The 25316-nt window shown below is 40.2% G+C and overlaps 1 protein-coding gene across 3 annotated transcripts in view; it reads left to right on the top strand.

Annotated features, from left to right (window-relative positions):
• SNTG2 (syntrophin gamma 2) overlaps positions 1 to 25316 on the top strand; it is an 827232-nt gene that overhangs the window by 491870 nt on the left and 310046 nt on the right. For 2 of the 3 annotated variants that reach the window (XM_073625453.1, XM_073625452.1), the window contains exons 7-8: positions 17866 to 17964; positions 22265 to 22356. In XM_073625453.1, the coding sequence (XP_073481554.1) occupies positions 17866 to 17964; positions 22265 to 22356 (191 nt within the window). The remainder of the gene's footprint in view (positions 1 to 17865; positions 17965 to 22264; positions 22357 to 25316) is intronic. The other variant, XM_073625454.1, reaches the window with a different exon arrangement.

Here is a 25316-nt window from a genome sequence, read left to right as displayed (position 1 = left end):
CAGCACTTTTGTTGAATGAATAAGGTATAAAATAAATTACAAATGAAAGCCACTTGGAGAGTCTACTGGTTTTCCATACTGCTTGTTGACCTATCATCAGTTACACTTTTCTTGTTAATGGCTTAGTGGTTCTACTTTGCATCACTGGAATTCTGAGTTTGAATCTCACCCAAAACACTACCTGCATAGAGTTTGCATGTTCTCTCTGTGCTTGCATGAGGATTGGGTAAATCAGTCTCCTCCAACACTCCAAAGACATGCTAGTAAATCAATTGGGCCCTTTCTAAATTGGCCAAAGTGTGTGTATATGCATGCATGGGAGATAGGGTAGGCAGGTGCTTATGTGAATGTATAATATGTAAAGTGCTGTGCAAATTGTGAGCATTATACACCAATCGGCCATAACTATAAGATCACTGACAGGTAAAGTTAATAACACTGATTATCTCATTGCCATAACATCTGAACGTCGGTGGGTTATATTATGCAGCAAGTAAACATGTTGTCCATGAAATTGATGTGTGGGAAACAGAAAAATTTGGCATTGCAGTTTGTTGTGCTTAGGGCTATGTAGCTCAGTCAGAGAGTCAGTCTAGGCTCTGAAAAGATCCTGACCATATGGTCGGGATCCATGAAGAACCTTGGACTGGCACCTGGCTCAGCCTCTTAGCTATCCGTAAAGAGCCTGAGCCAGCTCCTCCCATCCCCTCCACAGCTCAGAGTTCCAGTAAGCTCTGGAGGGGAGAGCAGAGAGCTTCTGACTGGCAGTCTTGACTTTCTGCTCAGAGCGGAGTGGGGAAACTGAGCGATCAGTGGTGTTTGATGGCTCAGTTCTCACTACAGAGCTGACAGGGGAACTGATGCAGCATTGGATTGATCCACCTAGGTGAGCATAATGTTTTTTTTTTTTTTTTTTTAAAAGCCATGCTTTTAAAGTCTGTTTTTCAAGGTAAATTGGTACAGCATTTGTTATTAAAAATTATACTGTTTTGCCTCGTACACACGATCAGTCTTTCCGACAACAAAACCGTGGATTTTTGTTCAAAGGGTGTTGGATCCAACTTGTCTTGCATACACAAGGTCACACAAATGTTGGCCAACAATTATGAACTCAGTGACATACAACACGTACGACGGCTGATAAAAGGAAGTTCAATAGCCAGTGCGCCACCCTTTGGGCTCCTTCTGCTAAACTTGTGTTTATCTTGTGTTAGTAGAAGTTTGGTGAGAGACAATTCATGCTTTTCAGCCTCATGCTTTTCAGGTCATTTCTGCTTTTCAGTTTGTGCTTGTCAATTCCTATCTGTTCTTCAGTGCGTGCTTGTCAGTTCATTCCTGTCTTTCGGTGCGTTCTATTTATAGGTCGCTTCTGATTTTCAGTGCGTTCTTGTCCGCTTGTTTCTGATTTTCAGCTCGTTCTTCTCAGGTTCTTTCTGAGTTTCAGTGCGTTCTGTCAGTTTGTTCTGAGCAGTTGTTCGCTTATTAGCCATGTTGCGGTTAGGTACTCGTCGTAGAGTTTGTGCTGTTGTTGGGCTTGTTGTTGGAGTAATTGCTTTGACCAAAGTCCAGTCCATGAACAGGGGGAGGAGGAGTTCTTTGACCAAGAATTGGTTGCTTAATCATGACCAATTCTGTCATATGCCTTTGTTGCAGGAGCTCCAGGAGAATAATCCTGATGATTTCAGGAATTATCTCCAGATGACAGACCCCGTCTTTCACCGTCTCTTGGCTTTGCTGACCCCTTATATTACGAAGCAGAACACCTGCATGCGGCAAGCCATCACTCCCCAGCAAAGGTTTGTCACCACCTTACGGTACTTGGCGACGTGGAGAAGTCTCCAAGGACTTCAAGTTCACGACTGGGATCTCCCCCAGGCTCTGGGAATCATTATTCCAGAGACCTGTTCTTCCATCTTTCAGGTCCTGCAGAAGGATTATATTAAGGTAAGTTTTCTCCTTTAGCATCACAGTCTATGTATTTAATGTTTGCTAATGTATTGCATTTATTTCATCATTCCATAATTACCATGATTGCAATATGCTGTGAATGTCCTCTTTGTCCGCATGCATGCTGTATGCTTTTACTGCTTCTTTTTTGTCCTTCATACATATTTGCCTATACTAACCTCCCCAGCATGCTATCCTGGGCCCATACACACCTAGTCTAGTCACTTAACAATGTATTTTGTCAGCTCCATTGTAGTGCTTACCCTAAACACCCCCTAAAATGTGTCCAAATGTTATTGTTGTCCTTAAATTCAGGCAGAGTGCAAGAGGCTTTTTTTGGGGGGGCCAAACTCAATTGGAAATCTCCCTCCCCCCAATCGCTAAGTCAACTGACACAATACTCTATCTGCTGAGTTTGACAAACCCATACACACTATACCTACCTCTTTTGTGTTCATATTTATGGATGAATTCACCAAAGCATGTAGTGCAAGTGCCTGCCTGAATACTTTAAAATGGTACTGTTTAAAGTTTTGTTCTCCTATTATCTTGATAGGTAATTGCAGAATGTAAAAATGTGCTTCAATTTGTATAGTGTGTATTCATATTTTTGGATTATGGAACGTCTTACCTGTCCAGTGGGCTGCCAATAATGTAAGTAAGGAGGGGCTGGCCAAAGTAACACACATTATTTATGCATTCTGCTCTCAATGAAGTGGAATCAGTTACCTGTCCAAAACATTCCCCCCCACCATAAAATGTTTACAATGGGCCATCAAAGGGGGTGAGGAATCTGATAAGTGTACCTTATGCTTTTGTCTTTAAATACTCATTTCAATAAATGTTATACTTATGTTGGCCAAGAATGTTTGTGTCTAATCTGCTTGCAATGTTATGTGCAAAAGTAGTCATTTTTTTCATGTTTCATTCCACAGTTTCCTTCCAACCCACAGGAATGGCAGACTGTGGCCTCTCAATTCCACCAGCCGTGGGACTTTCTCAATTGGGGTGGTGCGATCGATGGGAAGCACATCCGGATCATCCCACCACCCAACTCAGGGTCATACTACTTTAATTTTAAGGGGTACAATAGTATTGTGATGTTGGCAGTGGTGACGGCGAATTATGAGTTCCTATATCTGGACGTAGGGAAGAATGGCCGTATGTCTGATGGAGGAGTGATCGCCCAGACAGAATTTTACAGGCATCTCCAGAATGGCCCTCCAGCGGATAATGTGGTGAGCCTCCAGTTTGTTCCTATGGCAGATGAGGCCTTTGCGCTGGGGGACCATCTGATGAGGCTGTTCCCCATGAGGACCCTGACCCCGGAGCAGAGGGTTTTCAATTACCGGCTGGCCCATGCCAGAAGAGTGGTTGAGAATGCCTTTGGCATAATGGCCAGCCGGTTCCGGCTTTTCCAAACGGCCATCAACATGGCCGAATACAAACTCAATCACATCATCTTGAGCTGCCGCATTCTTCATAATTTCCTATGGAAGAATGCAGCCAACTATCTGGCCTTAGTTGTGACTGAGGCCGACTTTTCACCGGCACTAACAATGACGGCGCTTGAAAGTGTCCGTCCTGGCTTGCCCCCCCAAAGCGCCCTCGAAGTACGGCAAAACTATGTGGAGTACTTCATGGGTAGGGGGGCAATTGATTTACCATAAAATCTGGAAGCTGTTTAAAATAAAAAAATTTGAAAAACTAAACTCATATTTCATTTGATTTACTGTTTGTGTTTCTTATCTCTCTCCTAGGTTCTCCAATGGCCTTTTATTTTTGACCATTTGCAAATGTAACTTATTTGATACATGAGGTGACAATCTGTTCTTCGGCTAACTATTATGTTATGCTGTGGGTCTGCTACACACACACACAATGTTTTTGTTGTTAACGTATGTAATGCATTCATGATAAAAATAATCATCTTTTTCAACTCCATGAATTAATTGCTTGTAGTCCCTAAAATGGCCTGATTGGGGCAAATTTTACAGCAGAGTGGGGGTTATTTACTAAACGCAAACCCACTGTGCACTACAGGTGCACTTGAAAGTGCACTTGTAGTGCAAAGTGGATTTGCCTTCAGTAAATAACCCCCATTGTCATTGTAACTACACCAACTTAAAAAAAAAAAACTGGTATTGAGCATTGAAAAAAGAAGCCACACATTGCTGAGTATAAAATTTTTTACTCCAAGCACATTCATATGTGCGTTATAACAAACCAACTTCATGGTGTATAACGTATGTTTGACAGTATATAGCCTTTTTTTGTGGCTAAACAGGCATTTTTAAAACCATAACATACACATCCCAAGTCAGAAACTTACAAAGTTCAACTTTGCTAAAGTGAAGGCCATACGAGACATTAGTATGTCAAAACTGTGTTGATTTTTCCTTCATCAGATGGGGTGATCTCACCCCTGTAAAAGCCAAATTTTGAAGATGCACACAAATTGGGCCTCAAAATTTGCATTTCCCTCATGATCCCATGCCTAAAATGTGTGTATTTTTCCTACATCTATTGAACATCATGGATATTTTGCTTCAGCTTTTCTAAATCACGATTGCACACCATGATCTCACTGATGAGTACTTGTGCACTTGCACTGCTGAAGTGACTTTCTTCTTCCACAACATCCACATCACCTAAAAATAAAAAAAGCACACCATGTATTATAAATATGCAGGCATCCATCTATTACCTGAAGCTGTGGTCTCAGACACTGAGATGTTGTCGACACCATTTTCGACCACTTCACCCACCACTTCCCGAACCTCTGCATCCACATCCTCAGGTTGTGTGCTGAGTTCCCTTTCTTCAGGAGGTGTGGGGTTACTGGTGTCCTCAGATGTCCTGATTATTTTCTCCCCTATGTGAATACAAAAAAGGTATACTTAGCAGACAGATATTTTAGGCTAGAAACAGTAATATGAAACATTGCTTGGAAGTGTCGTCCAATTGTCTGTTTTGGCAGAGTTCCAAGCTGAAGACATGATTTTTTCCCTTTCAAAAGCTGGAATACTTACCTGTTTTGTGCAAGTTTCACACATGGAGAGACCCCTAGTATCTACTGGAGCACCTGCGTGGGACACCATAAAAAGGTTGTTATGGTGTCCCACACTAGTGCCCCTGCGTCCAGATGTGTCAACAGCTGCTGAGTGCCCTCTCCTTACACTGAATCAAGTTGTCATTTCATTACAGGTTCAAACACATCTAGACAACAATGTAATAAACTTATTTTAATCAAAATAGGCATGAACAAATGTAGTTAACCTGCATCTGCCAAAAACGTTGCATTAGTGGCCGAATGAATGTTGTTTAATACGAACGATTACTGTGCCCACGAACCTCAAACTTGGCATTTTAAACTGTACAACAGTGAAGAAAAGCACATGGACCAGCACAAAAGTAATAATAATAATAGGAACAAGCGACAAATACTTACTTTTTTTCAGCACTTTCCTGATCCTTCTATACTGATCTTGCTCCCTCAATTTCAGGTCTGACCAGCGTTTCTTCAGTTGCTCCTTGGATCGTCGTACCCCAAATGTCCTGTGCAGAATTCTCACAACTTTAGTCATGATCTTGGCCTTTCTCACATTTGGGTTTCTGTACAGTCCATGATTCCCATCATAGTCTGTCCTCTTCAAGATGTCCACCATCTCAACCATCTCTTCAAAGGACATATTTGAGGCCTTATATCACCTCCTGGATCTGGAACTGCTTTGCTCCGGGCTTTCCTCATCATTGCTGCTCTCAGCACACACCTGCTGTGTCTCCGCCATGTGCTCTCCCACTGCCCCGAAAGAGAAGAGGTGGGGAATACACTAGAAAGAAGGACAGGTGCAGAGTTTGACGCAAGCGCAGTGTATATAAAGCATAACACGCGGGCGACGTACGTACGACCTGTGAGTGGAGGACGGAGGATCATTAGCGCTGATCGTTCAAATGAAGGTACAATTGTAACTTGGGGCATCAGTAGTTAGTGGCCTATACTGCTTATAGTTTGAGGCCTATATTGGGACAAGATTAGGAGAGTTTAGCCTGACATTAGGGTTTGCCTTGTGTTGTGACTTGCAGATAACATGGTGGATAAATTCACAGCTCCTGACTTCCTGTCCAACTTCATAGACAAGTACAGGGAGCTGCCATGTCTCTGGCAAGTCCAATGCAGGGACTATTCGAACAAGCAGAAGAGCTGGATAAACTGTTGGAATTGGTGAAGCCTGTGTATCCCATAACAGACATTACCTATTTGAAGGCCAAAACTGGTAGCCTGAGGAGCACATATAATAGGGAGCGAAAGAAGGTCCACGATTCCCAGAGATAGGAAGCAGCAGCAGATGACGTATACGTCCCCAAGCTGTGGTACTACGACAGTCTGCGTTTTTTGTCCGACCAGACGGAACCCAGGCCATCGCTATCAACACTTCCTTAAACATCAGCTGAGGCTCCTGAGGTCCAACCTGGGCCTTCCACCCAGGAAAAAGATGTGGAGGAGCTCATCTTGACCCAGGTATAGCATTGTTGAAGATATTTCTTGTCAAACATTGAATGATGTTAACTAGATGTTATTGATCATTCATTTCTGATTTAACAAATTGATTTACATATCAATAGACAGTAGTAGCCAAAATTGATTGGGACAAGAATGAAAAATGCTGGGGTCAGAATGATAACATTCAGTTTGCAACAGTCATGAGCTGAAAATTGTGTGTGATTGATGACCAAAAACCTAAAACTATGTACCATTTTCATACACAGAAAAGTCTCAGCCAAGAGGAGGCCATGGCAAGCAGCCTGACGGAATCCCAGGTTTCTCCCCTCCGCCCTCCAACCAAAAGGAGCAGTCCACAGCTGCTTTCCTAAAACATATGTGAAGAAATTATTCTGAAGGCCCTAAACAAGGGGACGATTGGCAAACTCACACCTCAAACACACCTGTGAGAGTTTGACCATGCTCCTCCACCACCTCCAGCAACACCACCAACACCACAGCCACCCCACCCACCACAGCAGCATGGAAGAAAGCGTGGAAGGAAGTGTTGAGAGTGATGGCTTGGGTTTGGTGTGGTCTGGCAAAAAACGCAATGTCTGCCCTGGGGTACAAAGGCTTCACCAATTCTGTTTCTACAGCTTTGCCTTCCTCTTTATTTTGTTATGCTCTTGTGCTCCCTATTAAATTTCAATTTTTGGTTTTGCCAAATACTTGGCTATGTGTTTTACTTAAAAAAGGACAGTTTGTGAGTAGGCAGGTACATTTCAAAAATACAATCTCAAATTAACAAGGGACACCAACATAGTTGTATATTTGAGGTTAAAAAATACAAGATAATAATGGTGTTGTGTTAACTTGACACACAAAACGAAAATAAAAATTATAATGGAGATCACTATAAAAAAAAAATTAAAAAAAGATTATTCTGGAGATCACGAGAAAAAAAAAACAACCAAAAAAAATATATATATATTTTTCTGGAGATCACTAGAAATAATAAAAAATATGTTTGTCAGAACTCTGTGACTATCAGCAGCAAAGCAACTTCATTATTATAGCATTGTAAAGAAGAAGAGAATGCGCTGCATTGAAAGATTTCATAATTTGTGATTATCTCCATAATGTGATATCTCCATTACGAACGCTAGTTTTACATGACCGAGCGCTTCCAGCTCGTACTTGATTCTGAGCATGCGCAAACTTTTGTGTGACGGACTTGTGTACACACGATCATAAAGTCCAACAACAAAGTTTTGTTGGCGGAAAATTTTAGAACCTGCTAGCCAACATTTGTTGGCGGAAAGTCCGCCAACAAATGTTCGATGGAGCATACACACGGTCGGACTTTCAGCCAACAAGCTCACATCCAACATTTCCCGTCGGAAAATCCGATCGTGTGTATGCGACATTTCTGTGTATTGCAGGTAGCCAGGAATGTATTCACATAGACTTTTAAAAAGCTAATAGAAAATGGTTGACTTATATTGTTTTACCCCAGGTTCACACTGATGCGATGCGGAAATCAGTGCAATTACAGCGCCGGTTCCCACATCGCTCCTCTCCCACAGGCAGTTCACACTGCCTTCTGCAAACCGCTGTGGTAGTCATTACATTGTTAATGGCACCCCCAGATAGGTTCACAGATCGCAGTGCGAACTCGCACAGGAATTGGATCGCATAGGTGAGATTCTAGTGCGGGGTAAAACAAGTCCCTGCACTTTTATCTGTGTGAATCTAATACGAGTTCAGCCATACAACTGTATGGCTGAACTTGCATCTCACAAACATCGCATGTGATCGGCACCGCAGGTGTAGGTGCGAATCACATGCGATGTCTGTGATCGCATTGGTGTGAACCTGGGCTTAAACTCTTTTTCATTAAATTGTAAATGTAAAAAAGACATAACATAATATTCACAAACATGTGTATTATTCCTACACTATGCATATTATAAAACATTTAAAAAATCCTCCAAAATATCGACTTACATTGGATGGTTTTTCTTAGTGACACTTACATCTTTACCTGAAACCCAATCATTTGTGCTATCCATTACCTTTTTTTTCAAAGTGTATTTCCACTTTGAGGTCAAATTGGGGTAAAAGCTGCTTTATATTTGCTACATGTCCCTGTTCATATAGCACACCTTTATAAAATATATTTAAAAATTTAATCTTACATTTTTTAGATGCTCCAGCACTGAAAAATCCTACTTGGCTCTCTTTGTTTATGAAAGGGCCAGGGAGCCGTATTTGCTATTAACCATGTCCGTACTGTGCAGGCAGATCTGAACTGGATTTGAAAACTGTCTGTCCTAACAAAGGGTTAAATATTTAGAAACTGTAAATTAAATGGATGTAATATTTCAATCAAATGCATTGTATATAAACTCAGTTTAGCCAGTCCCCAGTCTTTCTATTGGGGCAGATCACTCTAAATGCTTGCAGTCCACCATGATGCCTTCTCCTAAGAAACATCTAAAAGGTATGACATATTTATTTATTTTTTATTACTTTTTAGGTATGTTGTCTGAATAGAAACACATAACAAACATATCAAGAGATTTTCTCAAAAATGGAGATACACTTTAAGATAGAAATTTTCCAACAGACACATTCCATTAATTTGCTTTAATGTATAAGAAGAACAGCATACATACAGTATACATACAGTACATAACTAAAAATATAGACAGAAACAAGGGATACATTATAAAAACTGGCACTTTTATTAACCACTTCAGCCCCGGAAGATTTTACCCCCTTCCTGACCAGAGCACTTTTTGCGATTCAGCACTGCGTCGCTTTAACTGACAATTGCGTGGTCGTGCGACGTTGTACCCAAACAAAATTCCCCAGAAATAGAGCTTTCTTTTGGTGGTATTTGATTGCCTCTGCGGTTTTAATTTTTTGAGCTATAAACAAAAAAAGAGCGGCAATTTAAAAAAAACACACAGTATTTTTTAGTTTTTACTATAATAAATATCCCCCAAAAATATATAAAAAAACATTTTTTTCCTCAGTTTAGGCCAATATGTATTCTTCTACATATTTTTGGTAAAAAAAAATCGCAATAAGCGTATATTTATTGGTTTGCGCAAAATTTATAGCGTCTATAAAATAGGGGATAGTTTTATGGCATTTTTATTTTTATTTTTTTTTATCAGTAATGGTAGCGATCTGCAATATTTATTGGGACTGCGTCATTATGGCGGACACATCGGACATTTTTGACACATTTTTGGGACCATTGTCAATTTAACAGCAATCAGTGCTATACAAATGCATTGATTCCTGTGTAAATGACACGGGCAGTGAAGGAGTTAACCACTAGGGGGCAGTGAAGGGGTTAAGTGTGTCCTAGGAAGTGATTCTAACTGTGAGGAGGCTGGGCTTGAACACACAGGACAGTGATCGCTGCTCTCGAACACAAAGAGCAGTAGATCACTACCCTGTCACTAGGCAGAATGAGGAATGCTTTGTTTACATAAGCATCCCCCCTTTCTACCTCTCCGTGACATGATCGCGGACACCCGGCGGACATCGAGTCTACAGGACCCGTGGTCACGGGTACGGAGACCGCAGCGGGTGAGCATGTGCTGGCGACACCGCTTCTTAAAGGGGGCATACCTGTACGCCCTTTTGCCTGCCAGTGCCATTCTGCCGACGTACATCAGTGTGCGTTGGTCGGCAAGCGGTTAACATCAAAATCCTAGGTTATTAGTACATTAGTGTATATATCTGAACAACATAAAAAGATAACACATGCCCTTTAATTACAGTATATGCATAATTAATTATATTATACTTGTATTGGAATGCATGAACGGTCATATTTTTCAAATTTAACTGGGCCAGATCAGTTTAATAATTAAAAATGATTTATCTTTTGAGCATATTACAAGAACGATGAACATAAATTTTATTGTATGAAATATTATTAATAACATAAGGGTCTATTCATAAATGTGTACAACTTTCAACTTTTCAAGGATTTGCACATTTGCACATTTGCACATTTTTCCAATTAAATCCACTTTTTTTCAGTAGGAGGAAAAGAGAAACTGGAAAGCATGTGAAAGGAAGCAAACAGGTCCACCTGTTGGCTGCATATGATAATACAAAATAGTCTTACGTAATATTTCATACTTATCTTACTAAAAATATATTTATTTATTTAACTTTTTAGTCCTGACCATAATAAATAATGAAAATGTATACAAAATCACTCTACATTTCCTTTAATAATCTTACAACCCACCAAAGTACTTCCTGTTTAAACATTTTAATTAAACAGTCAAACTATATTGGTTAGTCTACATATTCAGAAGCACAGGGATATGATTCTCTCTGATTAGCTGATGATTCATGTTCAATTTTGATAATTAAATGCAGTCTGAAGGCCTTATTAACATAGTAATTAGCATGGAAACATACAGTGCTTAAGTAGTGTGACCATTCAGGAAAAGCCTATTTGAAATGTACTGATTAACTGAGTGGCAGAAACCTCGTGCCAGTAAAAAATATTATTCAGTATTATGATCACTGAGTTTATTTAAAGCATCTTAACTCCTTAAACCCATGCTAATTTGGGTCTTTATGGCTAGGCACAATTAATTTAATGGCCCTGTCTAAGCAAATCCCAAATCCAGTGATACGCACCCCTCATAAGGAAAAAACTATCCGTACCTTCCCAGACTTAGCCCAATCCTCCCATCTCATACCCATCTCCTACTAGACACTGCGGCTCATAGTGGGAGAACTTCAGCTGCCGAAGCAGTGCTGTCAGTCTAGGAAGCAGAGCAGGTGTGGTCAGGTGCTGATTAATAAGCCTGTGAATCAGAGGTAACAATGCAGGTAGCCATGTTCCCTGCAACATCCCATCTTACTATAGTGTAAGCAGGCACAGCCTACTAGCAGGGGACAACACTGCTCTGAATATAGATAGATAGATAGATAGATAGATAGATAGATAGATAGATAGATAGATAGATAGATAGATAGATAGATAGATAGATAGATAGATAGATAGATAGATAGATAGATAGATAGATAGATAGATAGATAGATAGATAGATAGATAGATAGATAGATAGATAGATAGATAGATTGCAAAGGAATTTGCCCCAAAACTTAGTGAGCTAATGTTTCACTTTGCAAAGAATACCCAATCATGTGGAAAAAAATACATTTTGCTTGCACCTGATTGGATGATAGAAGTCAACAGAGCTTCTCCTTATTCACTAAGCTCTGTGGAAAGTTTCTGTGCAGAGTACTAACACGAACAGTCTATTTGCCTTTGGTAAATAAACCCCTATGTATTTGGGTTTATCTTGAGTGATCCTCGTTCGCTCCTAAACAAGCTCTCATAAGGTAATGGCTGTTTTACTTAAAGCTTAAAGTCTATGTTTATGTTTACTCTTAGAAGTCTATTTATTAAAAAAACTGCTTTCCGAATATCTCATCATTCATGCAAGTGCAATAAATATCACCCATAATGTTTGTAATATGTGTGTAATATTTTTCCTGTTGCTTTTTACTGGGTGAATCTAACATTCCCTAACATTTGTTTCTAAGAGAAAAATAGAGAACATATAAAAACATTCAAGCATGAGAGTTAGCATTCCCCAACAGACAAAATAATCATACGCTATAGGCTAAGCAGGGGAATGAATGAGGTAGGGGAATGAATGAGCGTTCAGCCGAACTGATCTCAAGCTGCAGTGTGAAGTGAAACATTTAGCAGCAGTATTATTACCACTGCTAAATGTGACATCTTCCTCTTGGTTGTAGGGAGGTAGCACTTTTCAGTGTCCTAACAACCAGTAGCCCATCCCCAATGGGCACATTCAGCTGTCAGCCAGGGTTTTTCAGGTGCAATCAAACAGCGGGGAAAAAAAATACCATGAGGTATCCACAAAATTAAAGTGTTTGTTAACCCCCCCAAAAAATTTAGATTTTGGTCACTTAAAGCAGATTTGCCCCCCTCTAAACTGTAAAAAAAAACCCTGAACCTGGCACTTCCTGTATCCCCTCTCTAAACAGACCACGATAACCAGGGCAGCTCTGCTATAATCACCATGGTCAAAGTGCGTCCCTCCATCAAACGCAGCTGTCCCCTCTGCTCTCCTCTCTCCCCCCTCCCCCCTCCTTCCTGCATGTCAGAATCTTCTGTGTCTCTGTCTCCGCCCCGCCCCCCCCGCCTCTACTATTACAAATAAAAACACTAAAATTGTCACTGCCATCCCCTCTATTAGAAGCTGGCACACCACACTATCCAAGTCCTTCGTAAAAACGAGCGCTCTAAATACCTCTTTAGAGCTGTCTTCAGGCCGGTCACGTGACTCTCGGCCACTTTACAGCTACGAGACATTGATTCTGTGGGAGGTCACGTGATCTCCCCGACTGATGTCAGAGGGAGATCACGGCCCCTCCCACAGAAGCAATGTCTCAGAGCTGTAAAGCGGCCGCGAGTGACGTGATCGGCCTGAAGACATCTCTAAAGATGTATTTGGAGCGCTCATTTTAAGGACTTGGATAGTGTGGTATGCCAGCCTCTAATAGAGGGTCTGGAAGTGAATAATATGTTAGAGTTAACAAACACTTTAAAACCAGGCCCTTTAGTTCTGTATTGAGTTTAAGGAGGATGCCATGAAAAAAGAAAATGAAAATGGCAAGCCTCCACCCCCCCAAATTCCATACCACTTTCGAGTCTGGTATGTATTTTAAGGGGAAACCTCACACAATAAAAGAGAAAAAAAGTGTTAGGTCCCCACAAAATCCATAGTAGACCTAGAGGGTCATTGACCAAATATGGTCATGTCTATATCTGGTCAATGATGTCACCCAGAATCCCCACCCCTGTGCTTATATCAGGACTGGGAGATAATATTCAGTGAGAGTGAAGTGACAGGTTGGAACCTGTCTGCGGGTGGCGGGTTGTTTTTCTTTCAGCGGGTCAGCAGGTTTTGGGCATCATCATGATTGACGTAGATCTGTATCGCTGGACAGTTGTGGGGATGAGGTCCTTGTCTTCATCAACATGGGTACAAAGTATTTTACCAGGGGGGACCCACTGACAAGGTACCCCTGTGTTGAGGGCATGTGGCTTGGTATGGTTCAGGGAGGGTATGGATTTAGGGGGGCTCACGCTTTTTTTTGTGTGAGGTTCCACCTTAAAATCCATACCAAAACCGTGAGGTTTTTTTTCATGGGGTTTCCCTTTAACATTCATAACAGACCTAAAGAGTCTGGTATGAATTTTGTGGGGGACCTCATGCTTGCTTAATTTTTTCACAACATCTCTGCGGGAAACCCCAGCTAACAGCTGAATGTGCCCAGCAGGTATAAAACACTGGTTGTTAGGACGCCGACTCCCTAAAAACCAAGACAAAGCTGTCACACACTACTAAATGTTTCACTTCACACTGCAGTTAGAAGTTTGTTTGGCTGAAAACCTATTTTATTCGGCTGTTCACACAGGATTCTCCATAGATAGTACACAATGCAGAAGTCTTCCTCACATTATTTCCCGTTGGTTAAATGTTTTTATAGCTATTTTTCTCTTAGGACCGAATGTTAACAAGGGCAACAAAGAAACTATTAGGCCCCTTTCAGACGGGGCGGACTCTGTGAAGCGGATCAGCCTGCTCAGCAGGGGATCTGTGTGCTCCATAGAGAATAATGGGTGGTCCAATCAGGTCCACCTGAAAAGCAGACAGGTGGACCCGATCGGTCCACTGGTGTGAAAGTGGACCGAACACGGCTATTTGTTATGCTTGCACAAATGCTGAGAGATTTTTTTTTTTAAATAGACCCCTTAAAGTGTATGAACAGCCAAAACCTTTTATGTAAGTTTTGGATAGAATTGGGAGGTGTTAAAACTTTCGGGTGACTGTCATCATTTGGGAGATTCCTTCTCTTTATTTGTCCTGGTAACCATCATCTCTAGTATAGAGATATATGGGAAATCCATATATCAGAGCTACAAGTATAATATTACTATTGTATATTATTATTATTGTGTATGTGGAAATGGTTAATTGCAAGCTCCTTTGGGAGTTGTGGATGTGATGAATGTGAATGTGTGGGATATGTTAGATTTATATGAAGTCTAATAATGTTTTCTCTGTTGTTAGTAAGGTCATTAGAGTTTAAGCTTCTCAGGTGTAGAGACAGGTATGAATGGCCCAGCATGCTCTGTACAACATTGCAGAATATGTTAGAGCTATATAGTTGTTATAAAAAATGATATGATTGTGATGGGGACTTTATTGTAAGCTCATTGGCAGCAGAGTTGGTTTAGAATAGTTCAGGGTTACATGTATAGCACTACAAAATATGTCAGTACTAAATAATGAATAAAAATAGTAATAATGGCTGAAAAAGACACTGGGATGTAAGCTCCACTGGGCATAATTATTTTTACCGTGTTATATTGAAGTCAATGTCTAATCCATAAAAATATCAAACTGGATCACTTCAATGTCAGATTACACATTCTAACTCATATATTTTATAAATTATACAGAGACAGTAGCATAGCTACAGCCAAAGCAGCCCACACATCTACTATGGGGTCTGAGGCAGGGAGGTGGTCACACTAGGGAGGCAATAAACATCAAAAATTAGTGTGTCCGTAAAGATACCAAAGATCCAGTGCTGTATCATTAGCCCTGACTGTCTGAAGCCTACATTCTAGAACAGCTGACTGTCAGATGCACAGGAGAGTCTTTGGGATCATGCTGTCATTCACCACAGTTCTTCCTTTCTTCTTCCTTTCTTCCCCTCATCTGAGAAACGATTTATTGCCTTCAGAGCTTGTGGTAATCTCTGTAGGAACCTAACACAGTCCACAGTCTTTCCATCTCTAGAAGATCAGTTAATACCGAAATATGCTGGTGAGCTACTGAGTAAATTTAAAGCTGAACACCAGACACAATTAAAACATTTTCTGATATAAATTCACTTTGTGTGCACCAGATACATTTGCAAACCCAGGTATTATCTTGAAAGCATGGCAGTGGCATCATCACTGGGCAGCAGAATAGTCTGTCCAGCCCGCCCACTGCCAGCGGAATGCAGAAAGCTTAGAGGGGAGTGTGGATTCAAGACCAGTCACCCATCTTTATTACAGGAAGCTCCTTTGCCAAGGTAAAGTTTTATGCTGAAGTACTGCACAGATGGGGAAGAAAAACACAAAGCACATCAGGATTTAGGTAAAAATACATATGCTAGTATTTAGCCACTATTTGCCTATACTGAAATTTAACTTTAAAGTTTATTCCTGGCATTACTGCTCTTTCCTAGCAACTTCTATCCTCAGCAATAAGTTAAAAAAGCTTCTGTGTTGCAAAATCCCCCCCTAGCCCCCCTTATACTTACCTGAGCCCTATCCAATCCAGAGATGTGCACAAGAACAGCGGCTCTCTGCACTGTCTCCCTCCTACCTGGGCAAATTGATAGCAGTGGGAGCCATTGGATCCCGCTGCTGTCAATCAAATGCTGTGCCAAGTGAGTGGGGGGCAGGGCTGAGCCACCCACTCTGTGTCAACAGACGCAGACAGGGCAGCTCGAGAGCAAGTATGCAAGGGTGCCCCATAGAAAGCAACTTTCCATAGGGGCACTGGGTGGGCGGAGGGGGGCTAGAACGCCGGTGGAGGACACCAGAAGAAGAGGATCAGGGCTGCTCTATGCAAAACCATTGCACAGAGCAGGTAAGTAAAGCTTATTTGTTATTTTAATTAAAAAAATGTAAAATAAAGCTTTAATGTCGCTTTAAGCATACTTGTTAAAGTACGTTGTATAAGTCAAGCTAAAAAAGTTTTTTCTAGTTTTAGATAAAGTGGGGAAGGTTTAGAACTCCTTTCTGGTTTCTACTGGTATCCAAAGCTCCATTAGAAAGATATCCTCTCCTTTCCCCTTCTGTTGTTTATCAAACAAGAGGTAAGGGAAAATCTGCAACAGGAACACAGACAGGAATACAAATCTGATAATGTTTTTTGCCTTTTCCTCATCTACTAGAGAAATAATTTTATTTTTGTCTGGGTTTGTTGTAGAAAATAGCTTTTGGATAGAAAAATTATACATCTGAGATCAGTGGGGGTCCTAAACAATCAATCTGCAAGCTTAAAACAAGTCTAAACTATAAAATATAATAAGAACTCTTCTTCAATGTGCTCCAAGACCACAGAAATCCATGTGCACCTACAAAGGAAGTATAGCTCTGAAAAAGAGTTGGTGCTGTCTCTGCAAAATAACCCTAGATCCCATACAAACAGGTACATTCAGTCTGGTCTGCAAATAAACAAGCTTCTTCTATGCAGTAATAGTTAACCATATTTAACTGGACTTGTAATGCTTAAGAGATTTTGCCGCTTATCCACACTACTTTAGTTTCAGGGACATACTCCAGCATTGAAGGCTCCCACCCCATTTAGCAATGGTTATTTTACCCAAACGGGGGCCAGGGCTTTCAATGTCACCTGTCTTCCATATATAATGCTGTTTTATCATCTCTACCCTTGCAATTTGACACCAGTTCACGCCTTCAGCTCTGTGAACTGAATGATTAATACCTATGCAGACTTCCAACAAAAAAAGGATGGGATTATGTAAGTAGAACAAGGTGATTTCACAACTTTCACACTTCTCATACTGTTCTTGAGCAATCAACATCTGCTTGGACACATTCCATCCATGGTGATTGGATTGAGGTGTCTCTTCCACCAAAAAGCAAGTTGGATAAACTGCAAAATGTCTTCAACATTACAGAACAAGTACCATTGAAAATAACTAATTACTACAACCAGCTTTACCATGACCTGGATAAAAGAGACCCTTCACATACATGCTTGCTCTAGTTGTTAACACTAGCATTCTCATATTATGCTACATAACTTTCCTAAGTAGATTTTTTTCATTAGTAAATACTCAAGCAACATAATAAAATAGTTGTAGGCAATCTTTTATCCTCACATGTTATTATTTAAGGCACATTGGGCCTATTTGCATACAAATGTTTGGTAGAATCAGAAAATTGTTGATTTTTTCAATTACTTTGTTAATCTCCAGACCTGTTAAATATCAAGCCCTGTCTTGTATCATTTACATTGTGTGAGTGTAGCACCACTGTTGGCACATGTCCCACACATCTGTGGGGATGTATAAATGGTCATAGCGAACAAATTATCCAACATATAAAGAATATATATATTATAATGAAGAATTCAGATGTTTAAATTATGTTATACATGTGTTTTGTTTTGTTGTACAAATGATGTTCTATGATATACCTGTATACCTTTATACTTCATTCATTTTATTTGTTTAGTTGGCATATGTCATTAAATGTGGAAAATGTCCAGATGCTGTTGAAGTATATGTTGAACTTACTTTTCTTTCATGATTGCTGGATTCAAATCAGGTCCACTTACTACGAAATGCTGGAGACGAAGTCACCATTACAGTTTACTATTTCAAGAAAGCACCTTCATTTCTTAAACTCCCGCTAGGTAAGCTTGTATTAATAAAAAGCATTGCATGTTAACTTTTGGGCAAAACATAATTATAATAATAAAATATAAATAAATGCAACAATACATTTCTAAAATATGTATATTTTTTATAAAGGAAAACTATACTGGTGTTTTTTTAAATAAGTTATCAAACTGATGTTTTAAGGCTGATTTACCAAAGAAGTTATGATTCTCCACTCAATAAATTGTGGGAATATTCACTTCAATCTTATCCGATTATGTGAAACGGAACGGAAGGTATTTCTCACTTCCTGTTTCTCTGACCCTCTTGCACTAGGACAGGGAGTGAGAGGACATTTTCCTGAAGAGAACACAGAAAACAAAAAACAAGACAAGAAACAAAATCAAACCCTAGCCAAAAAGAATCAGTTTATGTGCACATGATTTTGGGAGGCAGAAGATAAAGCTCTTGCCTTGATTCTCCTTACAGCTGATTCTTTCAGTCATATGCACTAAACGTGCATATAACATCTAAATTCTTGCATTGTTTCCACAATGTCTTCAATGACAAGAATGTTAAGAATTGCAATATGCATTTGCCCTAGGACTTATGTAGTTGGGCAAATGCAGTTTCCGATCTATTTAATTTGCATTTTAGGAGTTTGCAACACTTCTGAGTTCCTTCAAAGGTGCCTCTGAGCTACAGTTTATTCTTCTTTCTGGTTTGTACTAAACTGCATTAAAAGATAAGTTCACCTTTGGGAAAAAATAATAATTGCAGATATTTTTGCATAAAAAAATGTGCATATGTTATTTTTTCCCACTAGATTCTGCAAAGCATTGCACCTGTGATTAGATGTCACCAGTGTCAGGCTACTGCAGACACATCCTCCAGCTTTCTTGCCTGTACCTCTGTACAGGCTTTCTGTTTGAAAGCTGCTGGAAGTGCCAATAAATTAGGAGGGAGCTCATCAGTGTCTTTGCAGTTCATTGAGAACTACTAGCAGCAGATGGAGCATGTAGTTTTTTCATTCACAGATTGCTCTGAATGAATGAAACCGATGGACGGATGGAGCCCTGCACAGCAGCTCCAATTTTAAAATGTGACAGAAGGTGCAGGAGAGAGGAACCCCCTCACACTGTTATGGAGGGGATATCGGGGGGATGCAAAGGGAAATGCTGGAGCATTTACACCTTATATCCCAAATACAGGTGTATCGTAGTAATGAGCCGAACACCCTCCTGTTTGGTTCGCAGCAGAACATGCGAACAGGCAAAAAATTTGGCAGAACACACGAACACCGTTAAAGTCTATGGGACATGAACATGAAAAATGAAAAGTACTCATTTTAAAGCCTTATATGCAAGTTATTGTCATAAAAAAGTGTTTGGGGACCCAGGTCCTGCCCCAGAGGACATGTATCAATGCAATTTTTTTTTTTAAAAACGGACGTTTTTTCGGGAGCAGTGATTTTTTTAATGCTTAAAGTGAAACAATAAAAATGAAATATTCCTTTAAATATCGTGCCTGGGGATGTCTATAGTATGCCTGAGAAGTGGTGCATTTTTCCCATGTTTAGAACAGTACCACAGCAAAATGACGTTTCTAAAGAAAAAATTGTCATTTAAAACTCCCCCTAAGATCCATATCAGGCCCTTCAGGTCTGATATGGAAATTAAGGGGAACCCTGCGCAAAATTAAAAAAAAATGGCATGAGGTCCCCCCAAAATCCATACCAGACCCTTAAAGTCTGGTATGGATTTTAAGGGGAACCCTGCAACAAAATTGAACAAAATGGCGTAGGGGTCCCCCCCAAATCCATACCGGACCCTTATCCGAGCACGCAACCTGGCAGGCCGCAGGAAAGAGAGCATCCCCCCTCCTGAACTGTACCAGGCTACAAGCCCTCAACATGGGGAGGGTGCTTTGGGGACTGACCCGAAAGCACCTTGTCCCCATGTTGATGAGGACAAGGGCCTCATCCCCACAACCCTTATCCGGTGGTTGTGGGGGTATGCAGGTGGGGGGCTTATTGGAATCTGGAAGCCCCTTTAACAAGGGGACCTCCAGATCCTGGCCTCCCCCCATGTGAATTGGTAATGGGGTACCCAATCAGACCCCTACCATTTCATAAAAAAGTGTCAAATTGCTAAAAAAGAAAAGAGACAGCTAGGGACAAGTCCTTTATTGAAAAAATAATAAATAAAAATGTCCCACAATGTAAGTTCATGCCGCCCGACGGACCGAAAAAGAAACCAAAAAGCTGCAACCGATCCGCCTCCATGGGAGGCTCCCGCCAACTGATGCGTCTTCTGTGTGACAGTTCTTATATAACTGAGGGCTTCCCCGTAGCGTCAGAGGGAGCGGGGTCACCCAATTATGTCACCGGGTGGCCCCATCCCCTCTGACACCACGGGAAAGCCATGGGGAATCCCCCATGGCATCAGAGGGGGTGGGGTCACCCAGTTATGTCACCGGGGACCCCACCCTCAGTTATATAAGAACTGTCACAGAGAAGACGCATCAATCGGCGGGAGCCTCCCATGGAGGCGGATCAGTTGTGGCTTTTTTTTTCTTTTTTGGTCCGTCGGGCAGCGTGGACTTACATCGTGGGACATTTTTATTTTTTTATTTTTTAATAAAGGACTTGTCCCGGGCTGTCTCTTGTCTTTTTTACCATTTTGACACTTTTATTGTGAAATGGTAAGGGTACGATTGGGTACCCCATTACCAATTCACACGTGAGGGAGGCCGGGTTCTGGGGGTCTCCTTGTTAAAGGGGGCTTCCAGATTCCAATAAGCCCCCCGCCCGCATACCCCCACAACCACCGGGCAAGGGTTGTGGTGATGAGGCCCTTGTCCCCATTAACATGGGAACAAGGTGCTTTGGGGTCAGATCCCAAAGCACCCTCCCCATGTTGAGGGCATTTGGCCTGGTATGGTTCAGAAGGGGGGGCGCTCTCTTTTCCTGAGGTCTGCCAGGTTGTGTGCTTGGATAAGGGTCTGGTATGGATTTTGGGGGGACCCCTACGCCATTTTTAAAAAAAATTTGGGGCAGGGTTCCCCTTAATTTCCATATCAGACCTGAAGGGCCTGGTATGGATTTTAGGGGGACCCCACTCAATTTTTTTTAAATTTTGATTCGGGGTTCCCCTTAATATTCATACCAGACATAAAGGGCCTGGTAATGGACTGGGAGAATCCCATGCTCTTTTTTTCAATGAGTTTTATCTATATTGCCGAGACCCAACAATTCATTATAGCCGCGATTAGTTTTCATGACAATTTTTCCTTTAGAAATGTCATTTTGCCGTGGTACTATTCTAAACATGGGAAAAATGCGCCACTTTGCAGGCATACTATAGACACCCCCCAGGCACGTTATTTAAAAGAATACTACATTTTTATTGTTTTACTTTAAGCAATAAAAAAATCACTGCTCCTGAAAAAACTTTAAAAAAAAATTTTTTTGCATTAATACATGTCCCCTGGGGAAGGAACTGGGTCCCCAAACACTTTTTATGACAATAATTTGCATATAAGCCTTTAAAATTAGCACTTTTGATTTTTCATGTTCGTGTCCCATAGTCTTTAACAGTGTTCCGGGAGCTTACGTTCAACTCGAACATCGGGCTCATCCCTACTCATATACACAGCTCTATACATAGGTAGAACATGTTAACATAAACTGAGCTGCCACTGCAATTTCATTGCTGCCACTGGGGGTACAAAGGAATAAAAAAGCTTATTTCTGTGTCTTCTTTATGTTTTACTAGTCCCATAGTACTAACTTTATCTATATTTTGAACTGATGCCCCCTTCTTGTGAGGGTATGTTTACATTGAATACACACTACCACAAAACACTTAGGCCATATTCATATTCCCATAGGACCATACAGCATACAAAGGTGCTTGATTTCTGTTCCCAGGAGTTACAGGTGTTTGTGTACAGCCACAGGCAGCAGCCTGTACAGAACACCAACTGGCTGATAGATGCTGAGCATTCACATCTGTTTAAGGACAGATGAGCAGCCCTGTATGCAAAATGTTCACCCCCCGGGGTCACTCATCTGTCTCTGTACACATGCAACTACTGGGATGTGCAGGTAAATTCATATAAGCTGTTTCCCGCAGCTGCAAACACCTGTGTCTCTCAGATGTGGAAATCTTGCCCCTTTGCTCACTGAACAGCAGGTCTTTGTAGTTGTATGAAAAAGCCCTTAAACTCTACAAACTGTAAATACATTTCAGTCCTCTTATTAGTTTTATATATGAATATATATATATATATATATATATATATATATATATATTTTTTTTTTTTCTATTTTAGGCTCTCCAGATCCACCGAGTGACCACAGCAGCGGCACTTCATCCCCTCTCTTTGATAGTGGTTTACATTTAAATGGAAATACTTCAAACACGGTATGAAAAAATCAATTATAACATTATTTGTGAAGCAAGTTAGGATGCCATCTGCCACTTGACGTATATACTCAAGTACTAATCCTTCATAATTAGAATGAAAAGGAAAAAAGGTAGCAACTTGTATACTGATGTTTTTCTGTTTACTTGTAAATATGAACATATGCATTTGAAGATATTCTCCATGAAAATAGTTACAGTACGTAGTTGGTAAGGTTGAATAAAAACACCGGTCAATCCAGTTCAACCTGTGTGTATGTGTTTATGTCAGTACCACTTTTCATATCCCTGTGCATTGCTTTTACTAAAAAACACATTCAAAAGTCTTTTGAATTTATATATACTCCCCACTGACACCACCAACTGTGGAAAGGAGTTTCACATTCTTATTGCTCTAACAGTAAAGAACCCCTTATGCAGTTTAAGATTGAACCACTTCTCGATCAACTTCATTGTGTAGCTGCCTGTCTTCTTTATAGGCCTTTAAAAGTTTACTCCCAATGCTAGAGTACCATTTAATATTTTGTATATTGCAATCATATCCCCTCTTAGGCACCTCTTCTCGAAGGTGAATATGTTTATATATTCATCTACAAAAAGAGTTCTTAGTTATTTACAGAGTTCTTTGACTATAGACAATCCAAGGGCTGTGTAAAATCTGGATCCAATTCTACATTTAGTTGTACTATGCTGGGTTGGTTGTTAGTGAATAGGCATAAGTGGAATGGCTTGGTGAAATGTGTCCCAAAAGTAGAAACTCTTAATTTTTCTTATTAAATATAGGTGACATTTGCTTGAAAAAAAGATCACATTTTTTTAGTATAACAAAAAGGGCAATGAAGTGTACAGTGCACAAGCATATGAAACAAACTCAGGTCTGTGTAATTAAGACTTGCAGATTGGTATAGTCTGGGCTTTAAGCCAGCATTACATGGATCAAAATGCAGGGACCAGCTGAGTTTTGATCCATGTATGATCAGGTAGGTTGTACAGAAGTTGATCTACCAATTGACTTCTGCACAACCACCCCATCTGATTTAACCCATTCAATCAGCGTCACAAGCTATAGACGATAGCGCTGATCACTGTATTTTGCTAGCGGGGAAGTCTCCCCGCTGTCAGAATACAATAGCTCAGCAAGGAGGATTCCCCTATCCACATCAAGTGTGTGGATGGGGAAATCTAGTCAGTTTTTTTTACTAAGGACATAGCGTGAGTGGGTATATTAAGCACCATATCCCTAAATGTATGTAGAAATTCATTCAAAATGTAGAATATGGGACTTTCATTGTGCTTAAACTCAGGATAACACAAACACAAGTATAAAAATATCTTATAATTTTTTTTAGTACAAAAAAATGATTATTAAAAACAGTTCCTATTTAGGAGCATATACAGATTAAAATATATACCAGACACTCCCAGCGGGTTTGTCCACCGTACCCATTGATATAGACATAGGGTGTACAATACAAACTAACCAATAACAATTCTATGGCAATGGGACTATAATAAGCTCAACTCTGTACAGCGGAACTATAAGAAAGCTGAAGAAATCTTAATAAGTTTTGCTGCTGTCGCTTTGTCAGGAGATTGATTGTGAACTACTATAACAAGCTACATGGAACCAGGTGCCATAAGGGAGAGACACAAGGAGAGCGAATGTAGATGGAAATGCCCCCCAAGCCGCGGCACACCCCAGAGCATGAGCACCCAAGTGATGGGAGCTCAACAACCAGGAACAAATTCAGTGTTATGTGGAGTGAGAGGCCAGCAATGCCATAGACTCATGGTAGTATAAATGGACAGAAGGGTTACAACTGTCCACCATACCGCATATGCATCCTCTAAATTTCACCACCAGGAAAGAGAGCATCACCCATGCTGGTTTAATGAAAAAAACAAAAACTGTCTTATGCACATTAACCTGCCTAATCACATATCTCCTATAACCCTAGGATGTACTCATATTATTTAATGTTCCTGGTCTGTTTCTAGAAAAATCATATTCTAAGGCAAATCTGTCATTTTGCCTTATATATTTAAATGCAGTATAAAAATTAGATGCAATTGTAAAATTGTAAAAGAAAAAAAAGCACAAAAAATGTGTTGCCCATAACATTTGAAAATTGACTCTTCAGATTTCTGATATATTTTCCTTGAGAAATTAGAAATGTAACTGGCAGGCTGTCATGGTTAACAATGTCATAGACTCCTTTTTCCTTTTTCGATGATAATGAAAAAAATAAAATTATTTACAGGTTGTTACTGGCAACAGCTTCATTTTCATTCCTCTTTCTTCAGTTTTCATAATTCAGTTCTAAACCATATTTGTATAAAGGCATACCTTTAATCAACAAAAAAACTTTGAAACTACATATCAGAAAATGATTTAGAGGACGCTGGCATTGTCCTTGACGTGAAAAGAATTATTCATGCAATTATTATGTTTAGTATATATTACATGTGCATGTTGAGTAATTGTAGTGCACTTCAGTTTTGTACGCTGTCAAATCTTGGAGCTGTCCTTGAATTGACATGTAAGTGCCGAAGCCTTTGTTAATCAAATACTACACATCACTTCAGCAAATTAATGATAAAAAAATGACTTTCTTCTTTTATTAGTTGTGGTTTGCTAAAATAATTAAAACTCTGCTCTTATAGGCAGCGGAAATGTCTGAATTAATATTCATTACTGAATGAGACAGCTGAATGACCCTTTTTCCTACAGTTGCTTTCTCTCTACTCCTTGACTGGTCTAAAACCTATGACCATACAAACTCCTTGACAGTAATGGAAAAAAAATTGTACACTTGGTCATGCTAGAGCAGAAATAGAAACCTCAGCTCTCACCTTTGGAATTGTCAACTGCAGATACAGTTCCTTAAAATCAGTTTTTAATGAACATGTACAACAATTTGTTCATGTATTGGAGTTTTGGATTAGACATGTGCAGGATG

This window comes from Aquarana catesbeiana, linkage group LG04 (genome assembly GCF_042186555.1).
Source record: "Aquarana catesbeiana isolate 2022-GZ linkage group LG04, ASM4218655v1, whole genome shotgun sequence".
NCBI classification, from domain to species: domain Eukaryota; kingdom Metazoa; phylum Chordata; class Amphibia; order Anura; family Ranidae; genus Aquarana; species Aquarana catesbeiana.
Note: the sequence above shows the minus strand (reverse complement) of the source record. Positions and strands in the feature narration are given on the sequence as shown.